This window comes from Pteropus medius, unplaced genomic scaffold, assembly GCF_902729225.1.
Source record: "Pteropus medius unplaced genomic scaffold, Ma_sr-lr_union100, whole genome shotgun sequence".
NCBI classification, from domain to species: Eukaryota; Metazoa; Chordata; class Mammalia; order Chiroptera; family Pteropodidae; genus Pteropus; species Pteropus medius.
Window position 1 is genome coordinate 24,391 of NW_024349634.1, and position 27,999 is coordinate 52,389.

The window sequence follows — 27,999 nt, forward strand, 5'->3', positions numbered from 1 at the left end:
TGAACCCCTAACTCAGCCCCAAACTCCATCCCAACCCCAACCCTTATCTTAGCCCTCTAAACCATTAACATTTTAGATATAGAACTTCCTACGGAATCAAAAAAAAAAAAAAGGCATTAGAGCAAGTGAACGATTTTGGCAGAGTTACGGGACTAAATATCAATAAACCACAATCTGTTTTACTCATATGTGAGCAAGGAATAATCTTGAGAAGAATTTAAGTAAATAATCACATTTTAAATAATGTCGATGTTTTGAAATGTTTTGAAATGAATTTAATCAAACTGTAGGATTCGTACACTGAAAATTGAAGCCTTCTCATGGTGATGGAAAGAGTTAACACTGTTTAGATAGCAAGAGTACATAGCTGATGCACTGATTCGATATGATTCCTATGAAAATTCACAGGAAAATGTACAGGCTGATCCACTTATATAAAATTTCAAGGGACCCCAAAGAGCTGCAACACTCTGCAAAAAGAAAATCAAAGTTAGAGGCTCATACTTCCCAATTTTAATTCTTAATAGAAAGCGACAGTGATTAAAACATTGTGACACTGGCATAAAGAGATACAGATAGATCAATGAAACTGAATGGAAAACCCAGAAATAAACCCACTCATCAACAGTCAATTGATTTTTGATAAGGACAGACATTAAAATGGCTAAAAAAGGGTCTCTTCAAAAATGGAGCCAGGAGAGTGGTCATCCACATGAAGAGAAATGAAATGGGATCCTAACCTCACGTTACATGCAAAAATTAATTCTAAATAAATAAACGGCTTAAATAGACGAGGTAAAATTATAAACTCTCAAAGAAAACAGAGATAAATTTTCATGACCACAAATTTACCAATGGTTTCTTAGAACAGACACCAAACACAAACAGCTAAAGAAGAAATAGATAAATTCGATTTCCTCAAAATGAAAACCTTATGTGCATCAAAAGGAGCTACCCAGAAAGTGAAAAGACAGGCTACAGAATGGAAGGAACTAGTTGCACATTATATCTCTCATAAGAGCCTGTTATCCAGCATAAAGAACTTTTAAAACTCATCGACAAAAAGACAAACAGGCAGATTTTTAAATGGACAATTAATTACATCCTTCTCCAGAGAAGACATACGATTTGACCAACAGGCAGACGAAAAGATGTTAAACATCATCAGTCGTGATAGAAATGCCAGTTAAAACTACAATGTGATACTCCTTCACTCACACTGGAATGGCTGTAATTGAGAACACCAAAGATAACAAACATTGGCAATGATATAGAAAAATTTGAACCCTTAGACGTTGCTCCTGCAGGTGTAAAACTATGAATGACCATCACTTAATTTAAATAACAAAACCTTAAAAGTTTCAGCTCACCAAAAACACCTAGAAAAACTTTTTAATGTACATATACAAATAATTATTACTAAATAGTTTAGCTAATAACCTTTATTAGTATCTATTTTATTTATTAGTTAAAACTATGAGATTGCAAAGCCAATTATTATCTGGATTTTTCTTGATACTTTGTATATCAAGCTATTTTCTTTATACACTTTGTAACACAGCTAACATAAGCTTATTTTTGTAGACACAGCTAAAACATATATAGTTTATGTTAATAACTTTCAAAACCATGTCTATGTAATCCAACCAAATGTAAGCCAGCTTTAACATCCAATATTGTCTCTGATCATATGATCCTGAAATGCATTTGTGTTTGTTTCTATTTTCTTTCTTAATTTATATCAGCATTTAATTCCTTTAAGCCGATCAAATATTACAAAATATTACAAAAGTAATAGCAGTCGGAGACATAAAACATCCTACCACACATTATATAGACAAACGCAAAAGTTTCACAAATAGAGATCAAAACATAAACAGAATTACTAATGATTGCAGAAAACACCGTGATGTCTTACCAGTGAAATGTCTGCTTGTCATGAGAGTTCTATAAAACATTTTCCAACTGAGAGTTTTTCCAATTCAGAGATTCCACAGTCTGACCATTAATGGTAGGATTTTAATAGCGACTCAAAGCAATAAGACTTTTTACAGCTTAACTAAAGAAGTCAAAGGCTTTCTATTTTTATGGCATTTCCTTCTTATGTCAAATGACAAAAAAAAAGACATCGAAAAAAACTGACTATCTCTAGAAGAAAAATTTCAATAAACAAAACGAGAAGTTGCTACGTCCAAGTGAGGGGCTGAACAGGTAATGCAGAGACATTGCCTCCCCCTCCAGGATACGGCTCTGGAAATTTTTCCTTTCTTCAGACCTCCCCGTTTTAGCCCCAGCAGATGTAATAAGCCAAAACCGGTCTTTTCCAGCCTAGATGTCCTCTTTGGCCAAAGCAAAACTTTTGGCTAATTATAACATCATTATAATCTCATCCACATTGCAAATACTGCAGCTCCCATTGTGCGCCTGACATTAACACAGTTCCAGAAACATCATATGAGAAAGAAAAGGCAGAAAACCAGGTTCCCCACCTACTGGGAGGAGACAACAAGGCCGAGTCAGCACAATTTTCCAAGGTCTCCGTCCAGAGAGAACAAAAAGTTCATAACCAGCCATCTTGATGGGACTTTGCCCCTCTCCCTCTCTCCCCACCCCTTCCTCCCTCTTCCTCTCTCAAGTTAAGCCTGCACTCCACCTCCTCAAGTGAGCACTTTAATATTAATAAAACTCATGCTTTCCCGCTTGCTGTTCATCTTGCCTTTGGATTCTTTCTTGTGGAATTAAGCGAGAATCTGGTCACGGGACCCACAAGACCTCCAGCTGTTCATCTTACCCTGGAATTCTTTCCTGCAGAATAAGATGAGAACCTTTCCGGCGACACAGGTTATAGCTTCAAAAGCATTTTTTCATGACAGTCTTAGATAAGAGGAAAAGGACTCGCGGCACTTCTAAATTCTACAAAGACCACAGAAATAGATCAAGAAGGCTGACAGGGTAAACGAAAATAATGTTTATTTCTGCCAGTGGAAGACCATGATATCTCAGCTACAGAAGTTTCCAAGAGCTAGCGGTAAACCAGCCATTAATTTTCCTGCCACCATAACAAGATGGAAGTTTTGTAGTTTTCTGAAATCCATCTTAAGTGCGCAGAAAGAGGCAGAACCTGGGACGTAAGGAAGACTACAAAATCTTCAAACCCCTTCCTTCACACAGAACTATCCAGACAATTAGTATATCTGTGGAGGAGCTGTTGGCCTAGGGAAGATGCAGGCTGGAATTAAGGTAGAAGTAATTCCCTCTGTTATATGTAGACCAATAGACCAAATAGCTTTAGTTCCTCTATAACATGAAGCAAAAAAAACAGATACACGCATGTTTAGTATTCCTCACCCTCACTATGCTACATCACAGAATTTAAAAAAAGAATTTTCCTCACGGAGCCGTGTCCTCTGCTGTGTCATCTGAAGACAGACAGCACCTCTCCCCACACTTGGCACTCACTCCTGTCCAGATTTGGGACATTTGGATTTGGGACGGTTCTCCTCACTTTCTTTTCACCTGGTCCGTGGTGCAGCTCCCAGGGGCTGCTGAGATACGAGGACCACCTCACGCAATGGCGCCACTGGAAGCCTCAAGAAGCTTCTTCCGGCTTTCTGAAAAGGCAGAGCATACACAATGTGGGCTCACACTAGATCACATGAGCGTGATATGGGGGTGGGGGTCACATGATGGTACACACAGGATGGAGACTACGCCCAGAGCGTGCAGAGGACCAGGTCTGGAGCAAGGCCAACCCATCTCTACACTGACTGGTGAATCGCCCCAGGACCAACCCCTTTGGCTGCTCCTCACGGGCTCTCAACACCACCCTCAACCTCACATTGGCCCCACCCTCCAATACCCGTACCTTGGACCTTTTGAGGCCAAGCTGCCGATAGCTAATGGTGAGAAGGCGCGGATTAGATCCTCGTTGTGTGGGCTGCGTGCCTGGGAGGAATACTCCGGCACAAGGGCGACCAGTCTGTCCCCAATCCTCCCCCGGCCGAGAAGCCAATGGGATGGAGTTTGTTCAGCCGCAGGTGTTAGAGACATCCTTCCTGACCCGGCTTTGGCAAACAGGGTTTTTCAAGCGTAAGCTTTTATCGTAGAACACTTAGCAGAATTGCGTACATAGGTTAACCCGAATTACTTCATAATTTTTTGATAACTAAATCAGTCTTTTAAACATAATTGATATAAAAGTATAAGGATGTTAAAGATGCTTATAAGTCATTTTCGGAATGTCTATAGTTGATCCTGTGCCAAATCATGCTCTTTTAATTAAGCCTGCTGCTTTTGAAAATCTGAGCGACTGGGAGAAATGTGAATTTATTTATCATGGCATTTTGTTTTCTCTTATGCTTAATTATAGGGTCCCCTTGACTTAGCAACACCTAATTCAAAAATCATTAGTGGGGAACCACAGGCAGTGCCTGAAGAGGTGTCATGGTGACCACTGCCGGAGAGTAGAGCCCACGCTGCAATGTCAGGAATACCACACAATCACAGGGGCCTGTCCTGAGAAGCATCCGCCGTCATCATCATCACCACTGCCACCGCCACTGCCGCATGCATACTAGAGTGATGTGGGACACTTGGATTGGGGACATGAATTTATTTGAAAAACCACTTTGGGTTTATAAATATGATTTCTGATGAAACTAGATTGGAAAATTTTTCATCATCTATGTATACATATTCTTTAATTTTTCATTTGACCTAAAATGCAATGAGAAAATTTGCATGTTACAAGGTGGTCCTAGCCATCCTCTTGATTGGGATAGTCTTGGGTATGTGCCTGTTGCTTTACTTTAGTGAACGCAACAAATGTGACGGGGAAAAAAAGAGACAGCTTCCTGCTGGGGCCTGTCAAAGTGCCTCATGAAGGCCTTGGAGAAATGGGGAAACAGGTCATCATACGTAAAGAGGATCAAGAAAAGTTAAAAGAGATGTTTAAAATTAATCAGTTCAATTATATAGCCAGTGAGATAATTGCGCTCAACAAATCTTTACCAGATGTTAGATTAGAAGGGTGAAAAATAAGGGTGTATCCAGAAATCTTGTGGATGGTACTTTGCCACAATGAGGCTTAGCATGCACTTCTCGAACTGTCCATAATGTCATTAATCACTCGCCAAGACACATGCTAAAAGAAATTGTTCTAGTAGATGATGCCAGTGAAAGAGACTTTATGAAAAGGCCCTAGGGAGTTACATGAAAAAATTAAAAGTAATAGTTCATGTCATTTTAATGGAATAATGTTCAAAATTGATCAGAGCTATAATAAAAGAAGCTGCTGTGTTTTTATAAAATAATATTTAATGTAATGTCTACTTTAAAGTGTTAAAAAATGTTTTAATTTTAAAAATAAATGAATTGAATAAAAGAAATTGCTGTGTCTAAAGGCCAAGTGATCACCCTTGTAGACCCTCACTGTGAGTGCACAGGGCGATGACAGGAGGCTTTCTTAGCCAGGATCAAACATGACGCAAAAACAGTGGTATGTCCTACCATTCATGTGATCAGAGATGGTACTTATGAGTGTACGGCAGATTCTGATATGACTTATGGTAGATTCACTTGGAAGCTCAATTTCTGCTGATATCCTGTTCCCTGAAGAAAAATGGGCAGAAGGAACGTTGATCGGACTCTTCCTGTCAGTATACCTACAATAGAAGGAGACCTTTTTTCAGGAGATAGAGATAACTTTCAGGAAATTGGAACATAAGATATTAGAATGAATATTTGGAGAAGAGAAAAAAAAATAGAAAATATCTTTAAGATTCAGCTGTGCGGAGGAATTAAGGAGATTGTTACCTGCTCACACGCCGGACATGGGTTTTTAAAAAACTACATGTTGTGTGTTTCTGAGAGGCACAGGACAGATTATCAATAATAATGACAGATGAGTCATAGAAGTGTGGATGAGTGAATTTCAGAATTTTTTCTATATCATGTCTTGGGGTGTACGAAAGTAGATTATGGAGATAGAGCATCAAGACTTGGCCTAAGACACAAACTCCAATGCAAACCTTAATGATTTGGTCACGATGCTCAAATGCCACCACCTAAAGGCAACTGACCTTGCAACATATAAACAGTAATCAGTGCCTGGATGAAGCCACAAAAGAGGATAGCTAGGTGCCCAGCATTAGAGGCTGTGATGGAAGCTGGTCCCAGCAGTGGCTTTTTCAAAATGTTATTCTTCCAGAAATATTCTGAGACAAAACTTATGAAAAAATTTAAGAAAAAGGACTGACTGAGCTAACTCTGCGTACCTTTCTGCCACATTCTTAAGTAATGAAAATAGAAAAAATGCTTCCCTCCTGCAGGATGTAAGGTTTCTCAGCCATTAAAAATTAGATTCCACTTGCTTCTGAGCTGTGATCTGGCCTTCCTGTCTAAGGTCATGGAATGACAATGTAGCAAGACTGTGTAAACAGATGTTTTCAAGATTTGAAGAGTCCTTCATCATTGTAAAGAATATTCAGATGATGAAACAATCAACAAAATGTGCTTTCTAGAAAGCTGCACCTCTTTTAGCTTGCTATAACATCAATAATTTCTGCTGAACATGCTACTGTAATGAAGATATTTCCAAGATTTTCTCCCGACTAGTAGCCAGTATATGAAATATAGATATAAAGATATATTAAAAGAACTGGAACCAGATTCAGAATCATGAAAACATTTTTACAAAGAATTCTTTAAACAGGGTTAAAAGGAAATTAGAACTATAAGAAGTACAATTGGTTGTGGTACAGTATCAAATTTCCAAAAAGATTTTATATTTCAGTGGATAAAAATAATTGATTCTAATGACATTCATTTTGTTTATTCCCAAAATTCAGATGAGACAGCAGCAGAAAATAAACTTTATGATAACATCTGGATGTTATTTTCAATATGCCCACAAGATGGCAGCAGAAACAATGTTTCATAACACGCAATCTTTGTTTTTCTCAAGATGCACACGAATTGGCAACAGACAAAAACATTTTATGACCACATGCCCTTGGGTGTTATTTATAAAATGCATATGGTATAGCGGCTTAAATATCTTTTCATAACATGCACTGTGGCATTATTCCCCAAATTCTCACTGGATGGAAGCAGAGAATGAATACTCATCATGAGAAAGATCTGGGTGTTAATCCTAAAAAATCACCAGATGGCAGCAGGAAATAACTATTTTACTTACGCTTTGGTGTAATTCACAAGATGCATACAAGATGGGGGCATAAAATGAATTTTCATTAAGAATCGAATTCGGGTTTTATTCCCCAAATTCCCAACAGATAGCAGCAGAAAATAAATTTTTATGATGACCTACACCTAGGTGTTGTTTTCAAAATACCCACGAGATGGCAGCAGAGAACTATTTTTTTATGACATGTACTCCTTGTTTTTCTCAAGATGCACACTAGTGGCAGCACACAAAATCATTTCCTGACGACTTGCATTGGGTGTTATATATAAAACACAAAGGAGAAAGCAGCAGAAATAACTTTTCATGGCATGTGCTGTGTTCTTATTCCCAAAATTCCCACCAGACTGCATCAGAAAATTAATATTCATGATGAGAAATATCTGGAAGTTAACCCTGAAATCCGCACCAGACGGCAACAGAGAATATCTTTTGATTACATTCTGTGTAATTCCCAAGATGCACACTACAAGGTGAAAAATAATTTTTTTGATGACATACAAAATTTTTCATGACATGCTATCCTGTGTTCATCCCAAGATAACACGAATGGAAGCAGAGATAAAAATATCATAATTTCATGCACAACAGGCACTCTTCTGTCATACACAAAATGCCCACCAGATGGCAGCAGAGAATAACATTTAATTACTTCCACTCTGGTGTCATTCCAAGATGCACAGTAGATGAGAGCAGAAAATGCATTTTCATCATGGCATACACTCGGATGTTATCCCCCCAAATGCCCACCGGGTGGCAGCAGAAAATATATTTTTATAACATACACTAGCTTGTTATTTTAAAAATTGGCGACGAGATGGCAGCAGAGAATATTTCTTCGTGACGACCTGAGCGTGTAAGTGAAAATGTTATTCTCTGCTGCCATCTGGTGGGTACTTTAGGAATAACACCCGAATGTTGTCATCATGAATATTCCTTCTATGCTGCCGTCCATTGGGCATTTTGGGAAGAACACACAATTTTAAAAGAAGTATTTCAACTGCTACCTCGGGTGCATTTTGAAAATAATATCTAATGGTATATAGTTATGAAAAACTATTATGCGCAGCCATCTTGTGTATCTTGGAAAAAATCAGGATTTGACGTCCTGAAAAGTTATTCTCTGCTGCCATCTCGTGGGCATTTTAGGATTAACACCCAAATGTTATCATCATGAATATTCATTCTATGCTGCCATCCAATTGGGCATTTGGGGAAGAACACAGAACATTTTAAAGAATTATTTCAACTGCTTTCTTGTGTGCATTTTGAAAATAATAATGGTAAGTCGTTATGAAAAGTTGTGCGCAGCCATCCTGTATATCTTGAGGAAATCAAAGGAGTGCACGTCCTGAAACATTATTCTATGCTGCAATCTCTTGGCCATTTCGAAAATAACAAGCTAGTGTATGTCATCATAATTTTTTTGCTGCCATCTGGTTTGCATTTTGGGAATAACATCCAAGTTTATGCCATCATGAAAAGATATTTTCTGCTCTCATCTACCATGCATCTTGAAATTAGTCTAGAGTATAATTAAATGTTATTCTCCGCTGCCATCTTGTGGGCATTTTAGGATTAACACCCAGGTGTTTCTCATGAATATTAATTCTCTGCTGCCGTCTGGTGGGCATTTTGGGTATAACACTACAGTGCATGTCATGATATGATATTTCTGCTGCTATATAGTGTGCCATTTTATAAATAACGCCCAAAGGTATGTCATCATGACATATTCTGTCTGCTGCCTTTTTGTATGTATCTTAGGAAAAACGAGGAGTGCATGTTATGAAAAATTGTTCCCTGCTGCCGTAGTGCGGGCATTTTGAAAATAACAACCAGGTATATGTCATCATAAAAATTTATTTTTTGCTCTCATCTGGTGGGCATTTTGGGATAAAACACATGTGTATGTCATCATGAAAATTCGTTTACCACCTAAGTGCATCTTGGAAATTACACCAGAGTGCAATTTAAAAAGTTATTCTCAGCTGCCATCTGGAAGGCGCTTTGAAAATAGCATCACGAAGCATGTCATAAAATGTTATTTCTGCTGCTACATCATGTGCATTCTGAAAATAAACCCAAGGGCATGTCATTATGAAAAGTTTTTGTCCATTGCCATTTAGTGTACATCTTGGGAAAAACACAGGAATGCATGTCATGAAGTGATTCTCCACTGTCATTTTGTAGGCATTGAAAATAACACCCAGGTGTATATTCGTGACTATTCATTCTCTGCTGTCATCTGGTGGGCCGTTTTGGAAGAAGAATAGAGGACATATTATAAAGTATTATTTCCGCTGCTATCTCATGTGCTTTCTGAAAATAATACCTAGGAGCATGCTGTTATGAAAAGTTATCCACTGCCATTTTGAAAACATCTTGAGAAAAACATAAGTGTAGGTCATGAAATATTGTTCTCTGATGCCATCTCGTGGGATTTTTCAAAATAGCAAGCAAGTGTATGTCATTATAAAAATTTATTTTCTGCTGCCATCCTGTTGGCATTTTGGGAATAACACCCAAGTGTTTGCCATCATAAACATATATTTTCTGTTCTCATCTACTGTGCATCTTGGAATAACACCAGAGTGGAAGTAATAGTCATTCGCTGCTGCCATCTGGTGTACCTTTTAGTAATAACATCTAAGTGTTTGTCATCATGAATATTCATCCTCTGCTGCTCTCTGGTGGGCAATTTGGAACAAGACCACGGCACATGTCATAAGGAATTATATCAGCTGCTATCTCATGTGCATTTTGAAAATAATACCTAAGCATTTGTCTTTATGAAAAGTTGTTCACGGCCATTTCGTATACATTTTAGGAGAAATACAGGAGTGCATGTAAGGACAAATTATTCTCTGCTGCCATCTCGTGGGATATTTGAAAATAACAAGCAAGTGTAAGTCATGAAAATTTATTTTCCACTGCCATCCTGTGGGCATTTTGGGAATAACGCACGAATGTATGCCATCATGAAGATATATTTTCTTCTTTCATCTACTGTGCATCTTGGAATCACACCAGAGTGCAAGTAATAATAAATTATTCTCTGTTCCATCTGGTGGGCATTTTAGAATAATAACGATTGTTTGAAATCATGAATATTCGTTCTCTAATACCATCTGGTGGGTATTGTGTGTATGACTGAAGAGTGCCTGTTAGGCATGATGTTATGAAATTATAATCTCTGCTGCCCTTTCATGCAAATCTTGGAATGAACATAGAAGTTCCTCTCACATCAAATTGTTCTTTCCTGTCATCTCGTGGGCATTTTAAAAATAATGCCCACATATATGTCATCATACAAATTTATTTTATACCTTGATATAGTGAGCATCTTGGGAATAACACATAGTGTAAGCGATAAAAAGATATGCTCTGCTGCCATCTGGTGGTATTTTAGGATTAACACCCAGGTGTTTCTTATCATGAACATTCATTCTCTACTGCCATCTGGTGGGAATTTGGGGTGTAACACCACAGTGCATGTTAGAAAAAGATATTTCGGCTGCTATCCTGTGTGCTTTTTATAAATAAAACCCAAAGGCAAGCCGTCAGAAAATGTTTTTGTCTTCCGCCTTTCCATGTGCATATTAGGAAAAACACAGGAGTGCATGTCATGAAGTGATTCTCTGCTGCCATGTCGTGTGCATTTTGAAATTAACACACAGGTGTTGGTTCATCATGACTATTCATTTTCGGCTGCCATATGCTGTGAATTTAGGGAATAACACCAGTTATTTCTGCTGCTATAATAAGACCATGTCACCAAGCAAAGTTGTGGTCTGAGGCTATTTCATGTGCATCTTGGAAATAAGACATGAGTGCATGTCAGGAAAGATTATTCGCTGCTTCCATCTCCTAGGCATTTAGATAATAACATACAAGTGTATGTCCATATAATAATTTTTCTGCTGCCATCTGGTGGGCATTTTAGGAATGACACACAAATTGTAGGTCATCACGAAAATGCATTTTCTGCACCTATTTTTGTGCTTCTTCGGAATAACACCAGAATGTAGGTAATAAAGAGATATTCTCTGCTGAAATCTTGTGTATATTTTAGTAATAACACTTGAATGTTTGATAGCCTGAATATTCTCTTCGGCCAACTGGTGGTCATTATGAAAATGACACCCAGATGGATACCATCATAAAAATTAATTCTCTGCTGCCATCTCCTGGGCATTTTTGGAATAACACTCTAGTGTAGGTTATCATGAGTAGTCATTTTCAGCTGCCATCTGGTGGACATTCTGGAAATACCACAACACGTGATTTCTGAAAATAAAACCAAGGGAATGTCGTTATAAACGGTTTTAATCTACCGCCATTTCATGTCAGTCTTGGGAATAACACAGAATTGCATATCGTGAACATTTTTTCTCCTCTGACATCTCAAGAACATTTTGAAAATAACACCCAGGTGTACGTCATCATAAAAATTTATTTTCTCTGCCGTCTGCTGGGCATTTGGGGAATAAAACACAGAGCATGTCATTAATGTTATTTTGCTGCTATCTCATGTGTATTCTGAAAATAAACTCAAGGCATTGTCATTATGAAAAGTTTTCTGGTGCCATTTTGGGTGCATCTTGAGAAGAACACAGGAGTGTGTGTCATGAAGTGACTCTCTTCTGCCATCTTGTGGGCATTTTGAAAATAACACCCTCGTTTGGCTCATCGTGAATACTCATTCAGTGCTACCATATGGTGGGCAATTTGGGAATAATAGCACAGCTCACAACATAAACAGTTATTTCTTGCTATCTCGTGGAGTTAGAAAATGACACCTAAGCATTTTTGATTAAACAAAGTTTTTGTCTGTGGCCATTTCGTGTGCATCTTGTGATAAACACGGGAGTGCATATCATGAAAAATTATTCTCTGCCACTTGTTAAGAAAAGTTTTTGCTGCTATGTCGTGTATATTTAAAAAATAACACGCAAGCATTCGTTATTAATTTTTTCTCTGCTGCCATGTTAAGTGAATCTTCGGAATAAAATCGGAATACATGATAAAAAAATTGTTATCTACTGCCATCTGCTGGACATTTTGATAATAACAGGTAAATGTCATAAATTTTTTTTCTGCTGCCATCTCGTGGGCATTTTGGAATAACATCCAAGTGTAGCTGGTCATGAATATTAATTTCTGCCGCCATCTTGTGGGAATTTTTGGAATAACACCACATCGCATGTCTAAAGCTATTATTTCTCCTGTTATCTCATTCAGAGATAATTATAATAAAATGGCGGCAGAGATAAACATTTCATAACATCATGCCCAACAGGCACTCTTCTGTCATACGGAAACGCCCACGAGATAACTGGAGATAATGAATATTCACGATGTCAAACACTTGGTGTTATTCCTAAATGCCCACCAATCGACAGCAGATAATAACATTTAATTACTTACATGATGGTGTACTCTGAGATGCAGAGTAGATAACAAGAAAATATATTTTCATGATGGCATACACTTGGTTGCTATTCCCAAAATGCCCACAGGATGGCAGCAGAAAAAATATTTTTATGACTTATGCCTGTTTGTTTTCAAAATGCCCACAAGATGGCAGCAGAGAATAATTTGTCATTGAACTACCGAATTCTTCCTAAAATACATACGAAATGGCCATTTATAACTACTTTTCATAATGACACGCTCTCAAGTCTTATTTTCAAAATACACATGATATAGCTGCTGAAATAGTTCTTTATGACATGTGCTCTGCTCGTCTTCCAAAAACACCATGAGGTTATTTTCTAAATTGCCCATCGGAGCCGAGAATGAAAATTCATGATGACAGACACCGAGGTGTTACTAATAAAATACACACCAGATGGCAGCCCAGAGGAACTTTTTATTACTTATACACTAGTGTTATTCCAAAGATGGGAGCAGAAAATAAATTTTCATGTTGACCTATACCCCAGTGTTATTTCTAAAATGGCCACCAGATGGAAGCAGAAAAATTTTTATAATGACATTCACTTGACTGCTACTTTCAAAATGCCTGTGAGATGGCAATAGAGGATAATTTTCAGGACAAGCATTGCTGTATTTTTCTTAAGATATACACGAAATGGCCGTTGAAAAAACCACATTACTGAATGACATGTTCCTAGGTATTACTTTCTAACTGCATGAGAACGCAGCAGAAATAACCATTTATAACATGTGATGTGGCATTATTCCTAAAATTACCACCAGATGGCAGCAGTGAACGACTATTTATGATGACCTACTTTGAGGTGTTATTCCTAAAATGCCCACAAGATGGCAGCAGAAAAAATTTTTTGAACACATACCTGAATGTTGTTATCGAAACGTCCACGAGATGGCAGCAAATAACAATTTGACTTATACTCCTATTTTATTCCCAAAATTCACACCAGATGGAAGCAGAAAATAAAGTTTTAAGAAGAAATACACCTGGATGTTATTTTCACACCCACGATATGGCAGCAGAAACAATTTTGCATGACATGCACTCCTGCGTTATTCCCAAGGTTCACTCGAAACGGGAGCAGAGAACAAATTTATAACGATACATACTGGGGTGTTATTTTTTAAATGCACACGAGATAGCAGAAGTAACTTTTCTTGACATGCGCTGTTGTTTTATTCCCAAAATGCCCACCAGATGGCAGCAGGAAAAAAATTATGATGACACATTTAGCTATTTTCAAAATTCTCACAAGATGGCAATAGAATATAACTTTCATGACTTGCACCCTTGTGTTATTCCCAAGCTCCTTTGTGTGCTGGAGTTGGGGGGAAGGCAGTGATAATACATGTGGGGACAAGGGGCAGATACCCTAAGTAAATGATGAGTGAGGATGTTCCCCATGGCCTCAAGTTTCTGAAAATTGTAGCTTCAAGAAACAACAAATTTGGAAATGATGCAGGAAAAGACACAGCTACATAAAAGGCTGTATAGTGATCCAGACTGAAGATATGGGAGATACATATCAAGATAGGAGAAAAATAAGGAAATCGATATAAAAACACAGACAAACAGACATACACGCACAGTGGAAGTCAGAAGTCAGGATAAGTTGCTTAACACAGGTTATTCTAGTGACAACTCACCCCCGCTTCCGGCTGCTGGGGGTCACAGTCCTCGCCTTCGGCATCCACCCTCACAGTGTCCTCGTTACCAGCTCCCTCAGCCCACGCAGCCCAGCTGGAGCTGACACCAGGCAGGGCTGGGTGCCATCTGGAACCACAGGGATGAAACCTTGGTACCCCCAGATGCGAGCCCTGAGCATTTCTGCTGGGGGACCCAAATCGACCCCCAACCCAGGCCTGACCTGAGTCCTGGGAACACTCACAGGCTCACCTCTGCTGCCTGGGGCCCTGGACAGGGGAGTGACCTGCAGCATATGCAGGACTCATCTGCAGCCACGGGGATAGCCATGAGATTCCCAGTCTTGTTCCCTAGAACGGATGTCATCGTGTCACCTGCAGCTGCTGTCGGCATCTCCAGGGAGGAGCACACCTGTCTCAGGTGCAAGGTTAGCAGCAACTGCCAGCACTTAGGCAGGAGACCTAGTGAGCAGCAGGCAAAGCTGGAAGGGACACCCCTGTGCTTCCTGGAGCCGCAACCAGGGCCTGGGCTGTCTCCTCTCCAGTGGGATTGACCCTCGATCGGTTCACAATGACCTGGGCTTGTCCCCTGGGGCCGTGTACACCAGCTCCCAGCCGGGGGCAGGAGCTGCATGTCCAGTGCCCGCAGTCCTGGTTTTGTGCCCTTCCCTCAGCCCTCCCATCCACACCCCTTCGTGAAGGGTTCTGAGCCCCCAGAACATCAAGGAGTTCTCAAACATCTTCCACCTTCCACGAACCTGATTCAGGCATGGACGCCCTCCACACTCACCCTTGCCTCCAGCTAAGGTTCCTTTTCTTTATGAAGTTTTTTTCAGTCATCCATCTGCATTTTAGATCTGGGCATTACCTCGGAAGAAAGGCACAGATGTACCTAGGGGTAGTAAACAGTGCCTCCCTGCCGTGGCCGTGCCGAGGGGCAAGTGGAGGGCACATCTGTCCAGTGGACAGGAGACAACAGGGGGGACAAGTGAGAGCCCCTGTACCCACTGTTCGACTGAATGGAGCCGCTTCTGTGGAACTGGAGCAGGCTGGAGTGGGCGAGAGCTCCCCTTCCCTATCCAAGAACAGGAGGGGCAGCGTCGAGTGAAACCTGGCCCAGACGGTGCCCCTTCCCAGTCCCTTGGGCTGCAGGTGCCCCAAAGGCTGCTCTAGGGAGGGAACCCTGTGTGGAATCAGCTTGACCCCTGAGGTAAGGATGGGGTCTTCTGGAGAACCCTTATGGGGTGCACCCAGGACAGCTCCCTCGGCAGAGCTGTGGGGTCACCAAGCACAGACAGAAGCGAGCCCAGATGAGGGGCCTGCCCTGGTGTGGGCTGCTTGAAGCAGGGGCCAGAGCTGGAGCCAGTCTCAGGCTGCCTGGGGTGTATGCACGCAGCCTGGCCCCTTCTGATCCATCAGCCTCAGAGGACAGTGCCCCTCAGGAAGGTGACCACTCATCCAGAGCCACAAAGCCAGCAAGTGGCCAAGCCTTGCTGAGGACAAAGCCCAGCCTGGACTAGTCCCACCCTCTGTCTGCTGTCCTGACCCCGTCCGTGCGCCCATATGCTCCCTGACCCTTAGACTTGCGTCCTCTCACACTGAGACAAAAGCCCCAACTCCAACCATGAGCCACAAGTAAGGAATTGGAGGTCTGAAATGACATATTTAGGGGCAGGCCAGCCCCTTTGTGGCAGCCTATCCCTCCTTGGTGCTCACTACCTGGCTGACCCCGCCAGCCCCATCAGAGCCAGGACAGACGCTCCTGGGCCTCCCTCGGCCGTCACTGGACAGGAGGTGAGCCCGGCCTGAGTGTAAGGGAGGCTGACACACAATGCTCTGGTCAGCTCCAGTTCCCGCTCTGAATGGTCCCTGACTCTACCCCTCTCGGCCTCATTTGTCCCCCAGTACCCCTGAGGACCGATGGCTGAGTCTACTGTGCCAGGAGGCTGATAACCCCAAGTGTCCCTGTGGGAGCACCCCCAAGTGAGGAGCTGGGGTCATGCCCTAGGCTCCATGTCACCCCTGGGTCCCTCCCATGAGCCAGAACTTTTTATGTCTTTGGCATTTTTTTATTTCAGATGTTCATTACTTTTGCCTTTTTCTATTTTCCTTAATCAGCCTCAAGAGAGGTTTGTTCGTGTGGTCTTGAAAGGACCAATTTTTTGCCTTCGTTAATTCTCTATTGTGATATTTTGTTTTGTTTTGCGAATTCTTCCTTATTGCTTCCCTCTACTTTCATCCAGTTTTATTTTATCATCTTTTTCTAACTTCTTGTGTTTGGATTATTTTTAAGCATTTTCTTCTGCCATTTACACTAAGGGTACAAATTCTTCTCTAAATACTGATTGAGCTTCATCCCACAAGTTTTAATAAATGTCACTTTTCAAGTGTTCAGTTTTGAATATTTTCCAGTTATGATTTCATATTTGCCTGATGAGTGACTCAGCAGCATGTCTGCGTTTCAGATCAGGGGTGATGTCCTAGTCACTTTTTTGTTACCTGCTCTGGGTCGACCTCTGCCTCAGACGGGAGCTGGTGATTCTTCACTGTTCGCCAAGTCTTAGCAGGTTCAGAGAAAACGCTCTTTACGTTTATCTGGCACTTTCAGTTTTCTTCAGGGGAACATTTGGTCTGAATAACCTAGCTGGCCAGATTCCCAGAAATGGAAGACATGCTGACTTTTACAACTTATTTTAAAAATGTAACAGTCACCAGTAATCGCTCCCTACATCTAATATAACAGCAATTTTCATTTTTACAAAGGGATGTCAGCTTAACTTTCTAATCCTTTTACTGTTTGCCTTGAGAATATTCACCATTCGCCGGCAGCACTTGCGGCTGCAGCGTTTGAGTCTGACTTGTCCGTTAGGTCGAGACCGCCTGTCCGTGAGGCCCCCCCGGCCCCGGCTCCAGGCCACCATGCCTTTCTCCGCAGGGAGCACCTTCTGCTGCCGGGGCTGGCACAGCTGCCGGGACAGGAGGACAGCCTCCTGCAGCCTGTTCTTCCGCTTCTCCCTCAGCTCCGCGAGCATCCTGTGCCCCGCATCGTGCTCAGGGCTGACACTGGCATCATGCAGCACGGCGCACGTGTCACTCTTGACATGGTGAAAGCTGGCGCTGCCCCCTGCCAGGGGCACGATCAGCATCTCCTCGGCCTCGGACTGCCTCCATCGGTGGGGCGGGGGGCACTCGCGCTTCTCCAGCTTGGCGTGCTTCATTTGCTCAACTCTCGCTGTACTTGTCCCTTGTGAAAAACATGAAATGACCTTTTCTCTTTTAAAACAGTAAAATGTTGAAATGGTGATAAAAACTGCTGTTTGGCCTCACACGTGCTGTCCCCCCTGACCTGGCTGGAGCTGCAACGACGGTGGGGAGCTGTGCTGGCTGGGAGTGGCGATGATGCACAGAGAAGGCTCCGGGTGCCGACCGCGCTCAGCCAGGCCTCCCGGACAGGGCAGCGGGGTGCTCGCTGACCAGCGGGCTGGGACCCCCCGATGTGGGTGGGCCACAGGACCCAGGGCCAACTAATGTCGCAATTCTGCCTCGTCAACAGGCCCCAAGGTGGTATTTGAAGTCGGTCTCTCATCTGACTATGACTCTACACTGAATGGTGCAGACATCCGAATGGAAGGAGCGGACCAGCAACCCTGTGATCCTGAGATACGCCCACGATGGCGGCCCGAGTGTTGGGGCAGAGAGCTGCCTGCAGGGAGTGCCCGTTTCATGCATGAGATCTGAGGTCAGGTCTGGGTACACCTCTGCCAGGCGTGCACAGGGTGCATGGAGGGCAGAGGGGAGACTGTGGGCATCTGGGCTCCACAGCAAAACCGTCAGGCCAACACTGTGGGCCAGCTGCCCCTGCAGAAGGAAGGTGGGCTCAGGGAAGGGCTCCTGTAGCAGGGACCCATTCACCTAAAGGCCAATCCATACCCCAAAACCCACGTCCTTACCCAGACAAGTCATGACCCCGCAGGCCTCCTTCTGTGGGGTGGCGGTGGCTCCTGGTCTTCCTGCGTGGGACCCAGGGCCTTGTGTCCAAATGCCACCACTGCCTGGAATGAGTCTGAGTCTTTGGGAAGTAGAGTCAGAGGGGCAGGGCAGGGGTCAAATGTAAAGTGGTGCAGAAAGGGGGCGGGATGAAGGGAACAGAGAAGAGACAAGAAGAGGGAGAATGAGCACCCAAGTCTGGCCAGGGGACGCCCGCAGCCACGAGGACGCCCAGCACTGGGGCTGGAGGCCTGGCGAGCTCACTGCCTCACTCACCGCCACGGGCTGAAGTCTCTCCCTCTCCCCGGTCAGGTGGGCACCGCACCACTCTGAAGGGCAGGACAGGATGACAAGAAGCACCCAGGGCCCTGGAGCAGCGGAGCTGGGAGGTGTGTGTCCAGGCACTGCTCCCACCACGCCCACTGGGGATCCCTGAATCTCTTTGGGGCCTGAGCCCAGCAGAAGGACAACAGGCCCAGAAGATAAGCAGAGCCCCTCTCCTAACTGAGTGGGCCCCACTCCAGACACAGGGAGAGCGGACATGGGGAGAGCACAGTGCAGTGAGCACAGGTGCCAGGCGCAGGTGTACAGCACTGCCAGTTTGGCCTTCTGGTGGCTCCCATTAGGAAACCCAGTTTGCTTTGCCCCAAAGGACCCAGGACACAATAATCACACTCAAGGATCCATCGAGGCTCTTAAAACCATGTATTTGAGTTCACGTGAGATAAATTATTTACTGATTTAAAAAAAAAAAAATCCGGAGAATTAATACGATGAACTGGAAACATTCAGCCCACGTGAAAGGCTGAGACAATGGGACCCCACCCCCCACTGTTTGGGCCCTCTCTTCTCCCTGAGCAGTTCCCGATAGCAGTTGACTATGTTGTTGATACCCTGGCAGACTCTGAGGCTGCGCTCCAGGTTGGGGTCGTTGTCACTGACGATCTGCAGGCCAGCATCGAAGTGTGCCAGGGCCTTGGACAGGTGCCTGGACGTGAGCTGGCGGGGGCGTTGGGGAGCCATCCTCGCCCTCCTCCCCGGCGGCCCCACTCCTGCTCCAGCGCCAGCGCCATCAGCTCCTCGTTGGCCAGGTCTGACCCGCAGCTCTGCAGCAGCGCCACCCCATCTGCCTCCGCCACCTCCGTGAAACCTGCGCCCCGCGCCAGCTCCACGATGTCCCGCCGGATCTGTGAGAGGGTTTCCACATGTGCGCTGCCGGCGCGCTGCTGGACACCCTCAGGCCACAGCACCCTCCACCCGCGGTTCAGCGTGGCAGGCAGGACCTCCTCCCACGCCTCGGAGATGTTGCGCACCGCGTCCGGGATGCTGTAGTCCTGGCACAAGGCCGGGACCGCCGAGGGCTCACATGCGCCTTCCGCCGGCGTCGCCAACGGGCGGAAGACCCTCCGCAGGTCATGCACCTTGAAGGTGGCGACGACATCCCGGTTCAGGGGCTGGAGGAGGGCCGTGCTGTTCTTGGGCAGGTGCTCCACGCGCACGTGGTCGGAGAGGTCGTCCAGATTCCCGGGATGGCCCGGCGCGCTGTCGAGGATGAGAAGCGCCCTGTGCGGGAGGCCGTTCTGGGCACAGTACTGCTCCACGCCGGGCAGAAGTGCACAAACCACTCCTGGAAGAGGCTCGTGGTCACCCAGGCGTCCTTGTGCGAGCGCCAGAGCACCGGCAGGCTGGGCGCGGAGAAGCCCTTGAGCGCACGCGGGTTCTCGGACGGGTTCACCAGCAGTGGCTTCAGCTTGAAGTCGCCAGCCGCGTTGCCACCGAGCAGCAGGGTCAGGAGATCTCGGGCAGCTCTGAACCCGGGGGCTGACTTGTCCTCTGTGGGCAGGAACGTCCTGTCGGGCAGTCGCTTCCAGAAAAGCCCTGTCTCGCCAACGTCGAATACCTGCCGGGCGGTGGAGCCGCCCTCCTGGATCGCCCTGCGCAGCAGCACCGGGTCCTTGTGCGCCTGCTCCGCGCTGGCCCCCGGGGCCTCACCGCTCGCCCACAGGCTGTGCGGGCTGTGGCACACCTTGAAACGGGCGAACCACGCGACTGGCCCCGAAGGGCTCAGACTCGGCGCCCTCGCCCTGCTCCCGCCTGAGGTCCTCGGACAGGCTGCGGGCTTCTCCTGGATGAGCACCACGCTGACAGGCACGTCGCGCTTGTTCTGGTCCTCGATCCACACGCTCAGCTGCTGCTCCATGTTCTCCATCACCAGGCTGCGGCTGCGCGTTGACCTGGTGGCCGCCTGCGGGGTGGCTGCGCAGGAACGCGCACGGATCTTGTCCTTGTTGTCACGGATGTTGGCCGCAGTGGACGTGGACAGCCCCAGTGCCTGGCCGATCCTGCTGAGCTTCTCTCCGGCCTCCAAGCGCCACGGCACCTCCGGCTTCACCTGCAGGCTGATGGCCTTGCGGTCCCGCTTGGCGCCTCCGCACTTGGCCTTGTGGCTGCTGCTCTGCCGCTTCTTCGGACCCCAGACGGGAGGGGGCCGCTGGGTCCACACTGCTCTCTCTGGACATCACGAATGAACATTTGCGTTCCCGCCCCGTGCCCGCTGATTTCAGCGCCACTGCGGCCCCGGGCCCCACCCGCTGTGAAATGGGAAAAAGTTTACCAGTGGGGGGTGCACGCGGGCTCCTGTAAAACTGGGAAAGATGTTCAGGGCCACATCTGCCAGAGCTCACTTCCCACTGGACGAAGTCTGGCCTGTGAACTAAACAAACTTCACCCCCAGGAATGCAGCGAGCCTCTGAAAGCCCACTGGCCACACCGTACCAAGTCACCCGTCGCTTGCTTCCTGAATGATCCAGGGTGGATCGATACACGATCTGATCAGACCAAACAGAGAAATGAGAAATGACCAGGTGAGTGCGGGCAGGGGAGAAGGTGACGACACAGACAGGCTGGGTTCAGGGACTTGCAGCGACTGTACACAAACCAAGCTCTGAGCGTCCAGGTGGCCAGGTGAAAGGGGACGAGCTGCTTCCCAGCAACAGAAAATACGCTTTTATGGACCCGAGCTTGCGAAGACCTTGAGCGATGTAGTTAAGGGTCTCAGGACCCATGATTTTTGTTTTGTTCTCTTGCTGACAGTAAGACGCACATGGTAAAATATGCCAAATGGGGCCAGAGGCAGCCAAGAAGATCCGCTCCCCCCGCGGCAGACCGAGCACCTCCCTGCTTCCAGGAACAGAACTTGTCTGAGTTTGGCTTTGTACTTGATGTGTGATCAGAGTTTCACAGTAAAGTAGCTCAAGACTTGCCAACATGCCAGCGACTCACAGGACACCTGCTGAGCCTGCCTTGGGCACCTCTGGGCAGAGCCACTGTAGGGGTTCCCAGCTTTTGCAGTGTCTCGGGAAACCCCAAGACCTGCAATCGGGGCAGGGAAGGCAGGGTGTGACCCAGCCTCCCCACTCAGCTGCTGGGAGAGCCCTGGCCACACTCCTTGGTTGATCTGCCCTCCTCGCCATGTATACTCTAATCGTCTCCTCCTGGGGAAGCCCCTGGGTTACCTGCCAAGCCCACACGCACCAAAATGTTCTGTGACAGAGAAAACTTATGGTCCCTGTCTCATGGAAAGAGCCATCCCTGCGGAGGCTGCATGTGCAGAAGGCCAAGAGGCCACCTGCTTCAAGGAAACCCTGAGGGGAATGGGAGCAGAGCACTTGGCTGTGAACGCTCTGGCTCCCGTCCCTGGTCAAAAGGAACCACCACACGGGGATACCACGAGGACTGCAGGTGAACTGGCCGCCGAAGTGCGCAGCACACAGCTCATCCAAGACACCTCGGGGCTAACTCCTGAGGATTCTGCTCCTTCCTGCTTTCTCAATTTGAAATGAAACTTCTGGACTACATTAGACACTTCTCCCCATCAACTTTTCTGCCTGGGTTGGTCATAGGGGTCCGTGGATACTCACTCAAACTTAAGTAAACTAAGTCTCACAGAGGTGATCACACAGCTAATAAGTGACAGAATCAGAGTGTGGACACAGGGGCTTCCAATGCCACAATTCTACCAGAACCCCTCTAATCCAAGAGGCCACGGGGATCCATCCTGAGCCCTCTCTTCCTTCCTGCTTTTTGAATTTGATATCAGAGCTCTGGACTGGAGCAGACACCTCCCTCTCCTTCACCTTTCTGCCTGGGCTGCTCGTCATGGTTCCTGTACACGCATTCAGAATTCAGAAAACTGAGTCTCATACATGTGATCACACAGCTAATAAGTGACAGAGTCACATATAGCCCAACAGGTGTCTGAAGTTTCCCAAACTGACCTCTTCTACCAGGCGAAGGATGCCATTTTGGCTTCCTCCTAGACAAGGAAGGAAGGGCACATGGGACGATGGAAGGGCGGCCCAAAGCATCACTGGGCACACTGTCTGTCGGTGGCCCTGATGTCTGCAGGAGGATACAGAAAGGAATTAGACACATTTTCTGTTCCAGGGAGCTCAATGGGACCCTGAGTGCTTGTCAAACGTATGTACCCAACTACCCGCAGAGGACTGAACATTCTCCACAAAGCCCCAGGGCCTGACAAGCCTGTGTATTTGCCGCAAGTGAGCAATTCCTCAAAAGTCTGCACTTTTGGCTCAAAATGGACATGAACTGAGTGGGTAATGCCAGAGCTCCCATATATATATGTGCACATATATATGAATACATATGCACATATATATATGGTGGAATTTTAGGAAAAAAGGCTGTGTTGCCCTCAGGTCTTTAGGGAAGGCAGGCCGTTCCAAGCACATCCGCCTTCCCGGAGGGTGGACACAGGGGGTCCCAGAGCCACAATGAGACAGAGTCCCAGCTCACCAAGAGGCCCCGGGGCTCCTTCCCTAGGACTCTGCTCCTTCCCGCTTTCTCAGTTTGAAAAGAAACTTGTGGACTAGAGCAGTCACCTATCCGCAGTCACATTTCTACCTGGGATGGTCGTGGGGGTCCGTGGATGCTCATTCAAAAATAAGTAAACTAAGTCTCAGAGAGGAGATCACATGCCTAATAAGTGACAGAATCAGAGTGTGGACATAGGGGCTTCCAGAGCCACAATGCGACCTGGTCCCTTTCTCATCCAAGAGGCCCGAGACCCCGGCTGTGCCCCCGCCTCCCCGTATTCTGTCCTAGCTGCTGCTCAGTACCCAGAGACCCCGGCTTTGAACCAAGACCCCAGACACCCCATCTCAGAACCCAGAGGTCTCAGGTCGCTATACAGGAGTCGGCACCCGGCCAGCCCTGATGTCCACAGCAGCCTCAGGGTCCCCCCAGGCAGCGGACCATGCTCTGAGAAACCCCTGTCCACCATACCGCCAGAGACTTCCTGTGCAGAATCTCTACGCCGACCCCACAGGCTGCTCACTACCACCCCACAGTTCCCCCCTCACGCTGCTTTAGAGTATGGGAGTTTTCCTTAAGCCTGAACCCCAACCTGTCCCCCAATCACAGACATGCCCAGAAATGCACACGGGTGCCAACGCCAGCCCCTCCTTCTCAGTTCTCACATCTCCCCCCTCCGCCCCTGCTCTGCAGTCAGAAGCTGAGGGACCCCAAGGGCAAATATGTTTCTTTACAAAACTCACAGCCCCTCCCAGCATGCGATGCCTGGGGGAGCAGGAGGGGCTGGGGCCTCACAGGCCTGAGATCCCAGGAGCATCAACCTCGCCCCCAGCCACATCTGAAGGCGGGGAGGGCACAGAGGGACAATGCTCCCTCTCCAAGGTCACGACCGCGTGTCCAGTCGGCTCATGGATTCCTGCAAAGGCCTGCAGACGGCTGTGTCTGTTTCGGCCACGTCAGGCGCCTGGTGGCCAGCGCTGTGTTCTGTGACAGCGGGCATGGGCGTGGAGGGCCGTGAGGGGCCTGAAGCTGCGCGCAGCTCCGGGGCCTATTTGCTGCCCTCGGACCACCCCGGCGGACTACGGGGCAGGCGAGGGAGAGATGTGGAGTCCCGGGCTCACCTTTGACCGGTCCCCAGCCCCCAGCATTGGCCAGGCATCTCTCAGGGCCATCGCGTTCCACGGGGGTGAACTGCTGCGGCTGCGGGACGCATGAAAGGGCTCAGGCCCCCTCCCTCTGTCCCTGCCCCCTAAATCCCACTGCAACTTCTGAACCTAAGGACCTCGGAAAAAATAAGGGCTGACACTTACATGAAATGACTTTGTATCTACACCGAAACCCTCGGAGGTGAATATCGTTAGGACCATCCACAGGTAACTGAGAAGCTGAGGTACTAAGAGGCAGGGTAGACACTGCTGCGTGTTCAAACCCGGGTCCTCCTGCAACCGCCGGTGAGAATGAGGCAATTGGGCACAAGTGGTGCGGGGAGGAGCTGGGTTGGTAAACGGGGCAATTGAAGACCAGAGCAGGTGCTCTTAACCAGCGTCCTCTGCCGCCGCCCCACTCCCCCGCTCCCTTTCCATACAATGGTCTTGAAATACTCTGCACCTGACCCCGAGAAAAAAGTCAGGATGGTGGGGACAGCGGCTTCTGATGCTTTACGCTGCCCAAACTCCTCCAGATCTGACCAAAGACCCTCAGGACATGGAGCCACCCCAAGGAGCTCCACGGAACCCAGAGTGCTTGTCAAACGTCTGTACCCAACGACACGGAGAAGATTGAACATTCCCTACAAAGCCCCAGGGCCTGGGAAGCCTGTGAATTTGCCGTAAGTAAGAAATTTCTCGGACACCGGCCACGGCAGCAGACAGCACTTCACCCGGATCCCTCGCTCTCCGCCCATTGCCCTCTGCCCTTGGGCTCGGCCCCTCGGAGCCCAGGAAGGGTCGGGCCCTGAGTGGACGGACGTAACAGCCCAGGGCCGGCTGCAGGAGAGCAGGTGAGGGCTGGAGAGGCAGCGGGGCACGCGGCCGTTTTATTACCGAAATGTCCACCAAATGGCAGCAAAGTAACTTTGTTCTATTTCCTGCACCCTGGTGTCGTTTCCGTAATGGCCACCAGATGGCAGCAGGAAATAAATTTTAATGATCGGTACACTTGTGTGTTATTTACAAAACACCTATGAGATGGCACCGGAGGAAAAACCCTTCATAATGACATGCCCTGTGGGTTCTTTTCAAAATGAACATGAAAGCGCAGCGGAAATAACTTTATGAGCACTGCTGTCATGTTATTCCCAAACTTCCCACCAGATGGCAGCAGAGAATGAATATTCATAAGGACCTACACTGGACCACCGACGTTCAGGTGTTATTCCCAAAATGCCCACGAGAGGGCAGCAGAGGATAACGAATCGCGTCTCAGGACCTAAACTCTGGTGCTGTTCCCCAAATGCTCGCGAGATGAGATGGCAGCCGAGGGGAGTGTCCCCCTGCCTTAAGGGCTCTGCCCACCATTCAAGTGAGATTCCAGACCCTTGCTACTTAGCTCTGCACCCCGCCCTTCCCCTGTCCGTCCCGCCTCAGCCAGGTCCCTCCCCACATCCCCCTGGCCCTGTCCCCCTGCCCGCCCCGCCTTACCGTGCCGCAGCTGGGGCCGGAGCGTCCCCGCCACCGCGCCGCCGTGCTGCACGGAGCGGGCCCCAGAGGGGAGGCGGCGAGACCCGTCGCCGGGCAGAGGCTCCGGCGCTCAGAGCCCCCGAGCGCTGCGCTCAGGACTTCCGGGTCCTGGAGCGCGACCGCCTCGCACCTTCATCCCCGGCTGAGGCCGGTTCCCCGCCATGCCGAAGGTCCGGGTCGGGCTCCCGCAGGCCGGGACCACCCAGACCCGTCCCCCACCGCGTCCCCCACCGCACCGCCCGAACGCGAGCCGCACCGCTCTCGGCCGCTCGGCAGGAGTCCGACCCGGGCGCGGCCCGCCGTCCTCTCGGCCACCTGGGCACCTAGGCGGGGGCGGCCCTGCCACGTCCCTGCCCGGCCCTGCCCCTCACCCAACCCTCGCCTTTGCTCCACGCCGTGGCCGAGCCCGACCTGCCCCGAACCACGCGGAGACACCGGCCACACCGCCAGGCAGTGCTTCCCCACCAGACCTCGCCCTCGACCCAGCGCCCTCTGCCCTTGGGGCTCAGCCCCTCGGAGCCCAGGCAGGGAAGGGCCGGGAGCGGAGGGAGGTAACAGCCCACGGCTGGCTGCGGGAGAGCAGGTGGAGGCGGGCGGTGGCGCGGGGCGCACGGACGTTCCTGTAGCCCTTGGGCTCGGTCCTCTGCCCGGGTGCCCGAGGCAGCGAGCGAGCAGCGCCCGGGGGCACCCTGGCTGGATGGCGGCAAAAGGACGGGGTGGCAAAAGCCTAAGGCACCCTGTGGTCAGGGACTAGGGCCATTGTAAGCAGGAAGCACATACAGAAGGAGAGACCTCTGTCCCTCAACATCCATACTAATAAGGCGGTTCGTGGCTCTTAGAAAAGAGGTAAGCAGGACAGTTAGGGGGTTTCGGATCTGCCCGCAAAGACACGGAGGTCATCCTATCCTAGACGGGGTCCACCCTAATCCGCCCACAATTAAGCAAGCCAGAAGGCATTTTTTTTAACTCACACAAAGAAACCAGTAGGCAGAGAATTAGGTACCAGTTTAAGCCAGTGACTAGCACATGGGCAATGAAGACCCCAACGCCCTTCACTCACCTAGGTCTCATTATACCATCATAATATGCTGCATATGCCTGGAAGTTCATTCATATTATAACAGACTGAATTCTGGGAACAAACATGTTCAGAACGCAAAATGATGACTCACTGGGTGCTGTCAATCTTCCTTGTCAATCAAGGAAGCCCCCCAGTCTAAGTAACCAAACACAGCAAAAAGGGATAAAAACCCTGAAGGCTTGGCTACCAGGCCTTTTGAGCCACGCTTCTCTTGCTCAGGCCCGCTTCCACGTCTGGATGTGGACTTTCCTTCCTAAGAAAACTTTTCTAATGTATTTCGGTGTCTTACTCAATTCTTTGTTCGAGACATCAAGAACCTGGACAACGTGCCGGGAGAGGACCCCATTCTCCAGTAATAATAACACAAAAGAGAGAAAGAAAATACCATCTCTGGGAAATCAGTTAAAAAGAGAGAGAAGGAGAGAGGGAGAGAGGGAGAGAGGGAGAGAGACCTTGAGTCCAAGACGTTAGCTTCACAAATATTTTTTCACACCAATCTGAATGTACGAACAGACTGGCAGCACTTCTAAATTCTCCCAGACCCTGCAGAAATAGATCAAAGACTGACAGGGAAAATAAAAATACTGCTGATCTCTGCCAACAGACGCTCGTGATCTCTCGGCTGCAGCAGTTCACAGGAGCTAGTGGGATCCCGACCGTTAACCCACCTGGTGACAGAAGAAACGTGCTCGCTAGTTTCCTCAAATTCAACTTCACCTGGCGTTCGAGTCTAAACATCTTTGATCGGGGGTAGGAAAAGAGGTGGAATCCAGGTAAGAGCAGGAAATATTCAAATCTCAGTGTTTGCTCCACCCAGAAATAGGCACCAATTTTACAGCAATTAGCATGCCTATGACGGCTGTCAGCAAGGGGGAACGGCAAGGGGAAATTAGGATAGAAGCAACTCCCCCATAATATGTGCGAGACTCAGAATACCTTAGTTCTTCTAGAATACGAAACAAGAAATTGATAAACCTATGTTTACTCCTTACCTATCTTACACCAAATACGAAAATAAGAAAAGAAAGAACTCTCCATATCGAGCCGTATCTCTGCTGGGTCCTTTGAAAGCCGACCCTTGTCCCCAAACCCCTATTCAGTCCTAGTGAAGA

General features: G+C 47.4%; 2 protein-coding genes and 1 pseudogene across 2 annotated transcripts; 2 read left to right on the plus strand and 1 right to left on the minus strand.

Moving 5' to 3' along the window:
• The first annotated feature begins 4,726 nt into the window (after positions 1-4,726).
• Positions 4,727-5,797, plus strand: LOC120619051 (polypeptide N-acetylgalactosaminyltransferase 1-like; annotated as a pseudogene).
• Positions 5,798-18,138: 12,341 nt separating this feature from the next.
• Positions 18,139-25,969, minus strand: LOC120619053 (tigger transposable element-derived protein 1-like). Its single transcript, XM_039883189.1, has 6 exons — positions 25,937-25,969; positions 20,980-21,123; positions 19,918-20,759; positions 19,325-19,858; positions 19,128-19,283; positions 18,139-18,166 (listed from the first exon to the last, which is right to left on the minus strand). Exons 1-6 carry the CDS (start codon positions 25,967-25,969, stop codon positions 18,139-18,141), a joined length of 1,737 nt encoding a protein of 578 aa, XP_039739123.1.
• On the plus strand, positions 25,807-27,992 carry LOC120619052 (basic proline-rich protein-like). Its single transcript, XM_039883188.1, has 2 exons — positions 25,807-26,357; positions 27,492-27,992. The coding sequence occupies exons 1-2, from the start codon at positions 25,968-25,970 to the stop codon at positions 27,639-27,641; spliced, it is 540 nt and encodes a 179-aa protein (XP_039739122.1). The 5' UTR covers positions 25,807-25,967; the 3' UTR covers positions 27,642-27,992.
• The last annotated feature ends 7 nt before the right edge of the window (positions 27,993-27,999 follow it).

What these genes read in the sequence shown, in the direction of transcription:
- LOC120619052 (XM_039883188.1), top strand. Translation starts at nt 25,968, where the DNA reads ATGCCGAAGGTCCGGGTCGGGCTCCCGCAGGCCGGGACCACCCAGACC. An exon ending in AGGGCCGGGAGCGGAGGGAG is followed by an intron (nt 26,358 to 27,491) that starts GTAACAGCCCAC and finishes CTCTGCCAACAG; the next exon opens with ACGCTCGTGATCTCTCGGCT.
- LOC120619053 (XM_039883189.1), bottom strand. Translation starts at nt 25,969, where the DNA reads ATGGCGGGGAACCGGCCTCAGCCGGGGATGAAG. An exon ending in TGGGGCCGCCGGGGAGGAGG is followed by an intron (nt 19,284 to 19,324) that starts GCGAGGATGGCT and finishes GCTCACGTCCAG; the next exon opens with GCACCTGTCCAAGGCCCTGG. An exon ending in GAGAAGAGAGGGCCCAAACA is followed by an intron (nt 18,167 to 19,127) that starts GTGGGGGGTGGG and finishes TTCCTTCTGCAG; the next exon opens with GGGCAGCTGGCCCACAGTGT.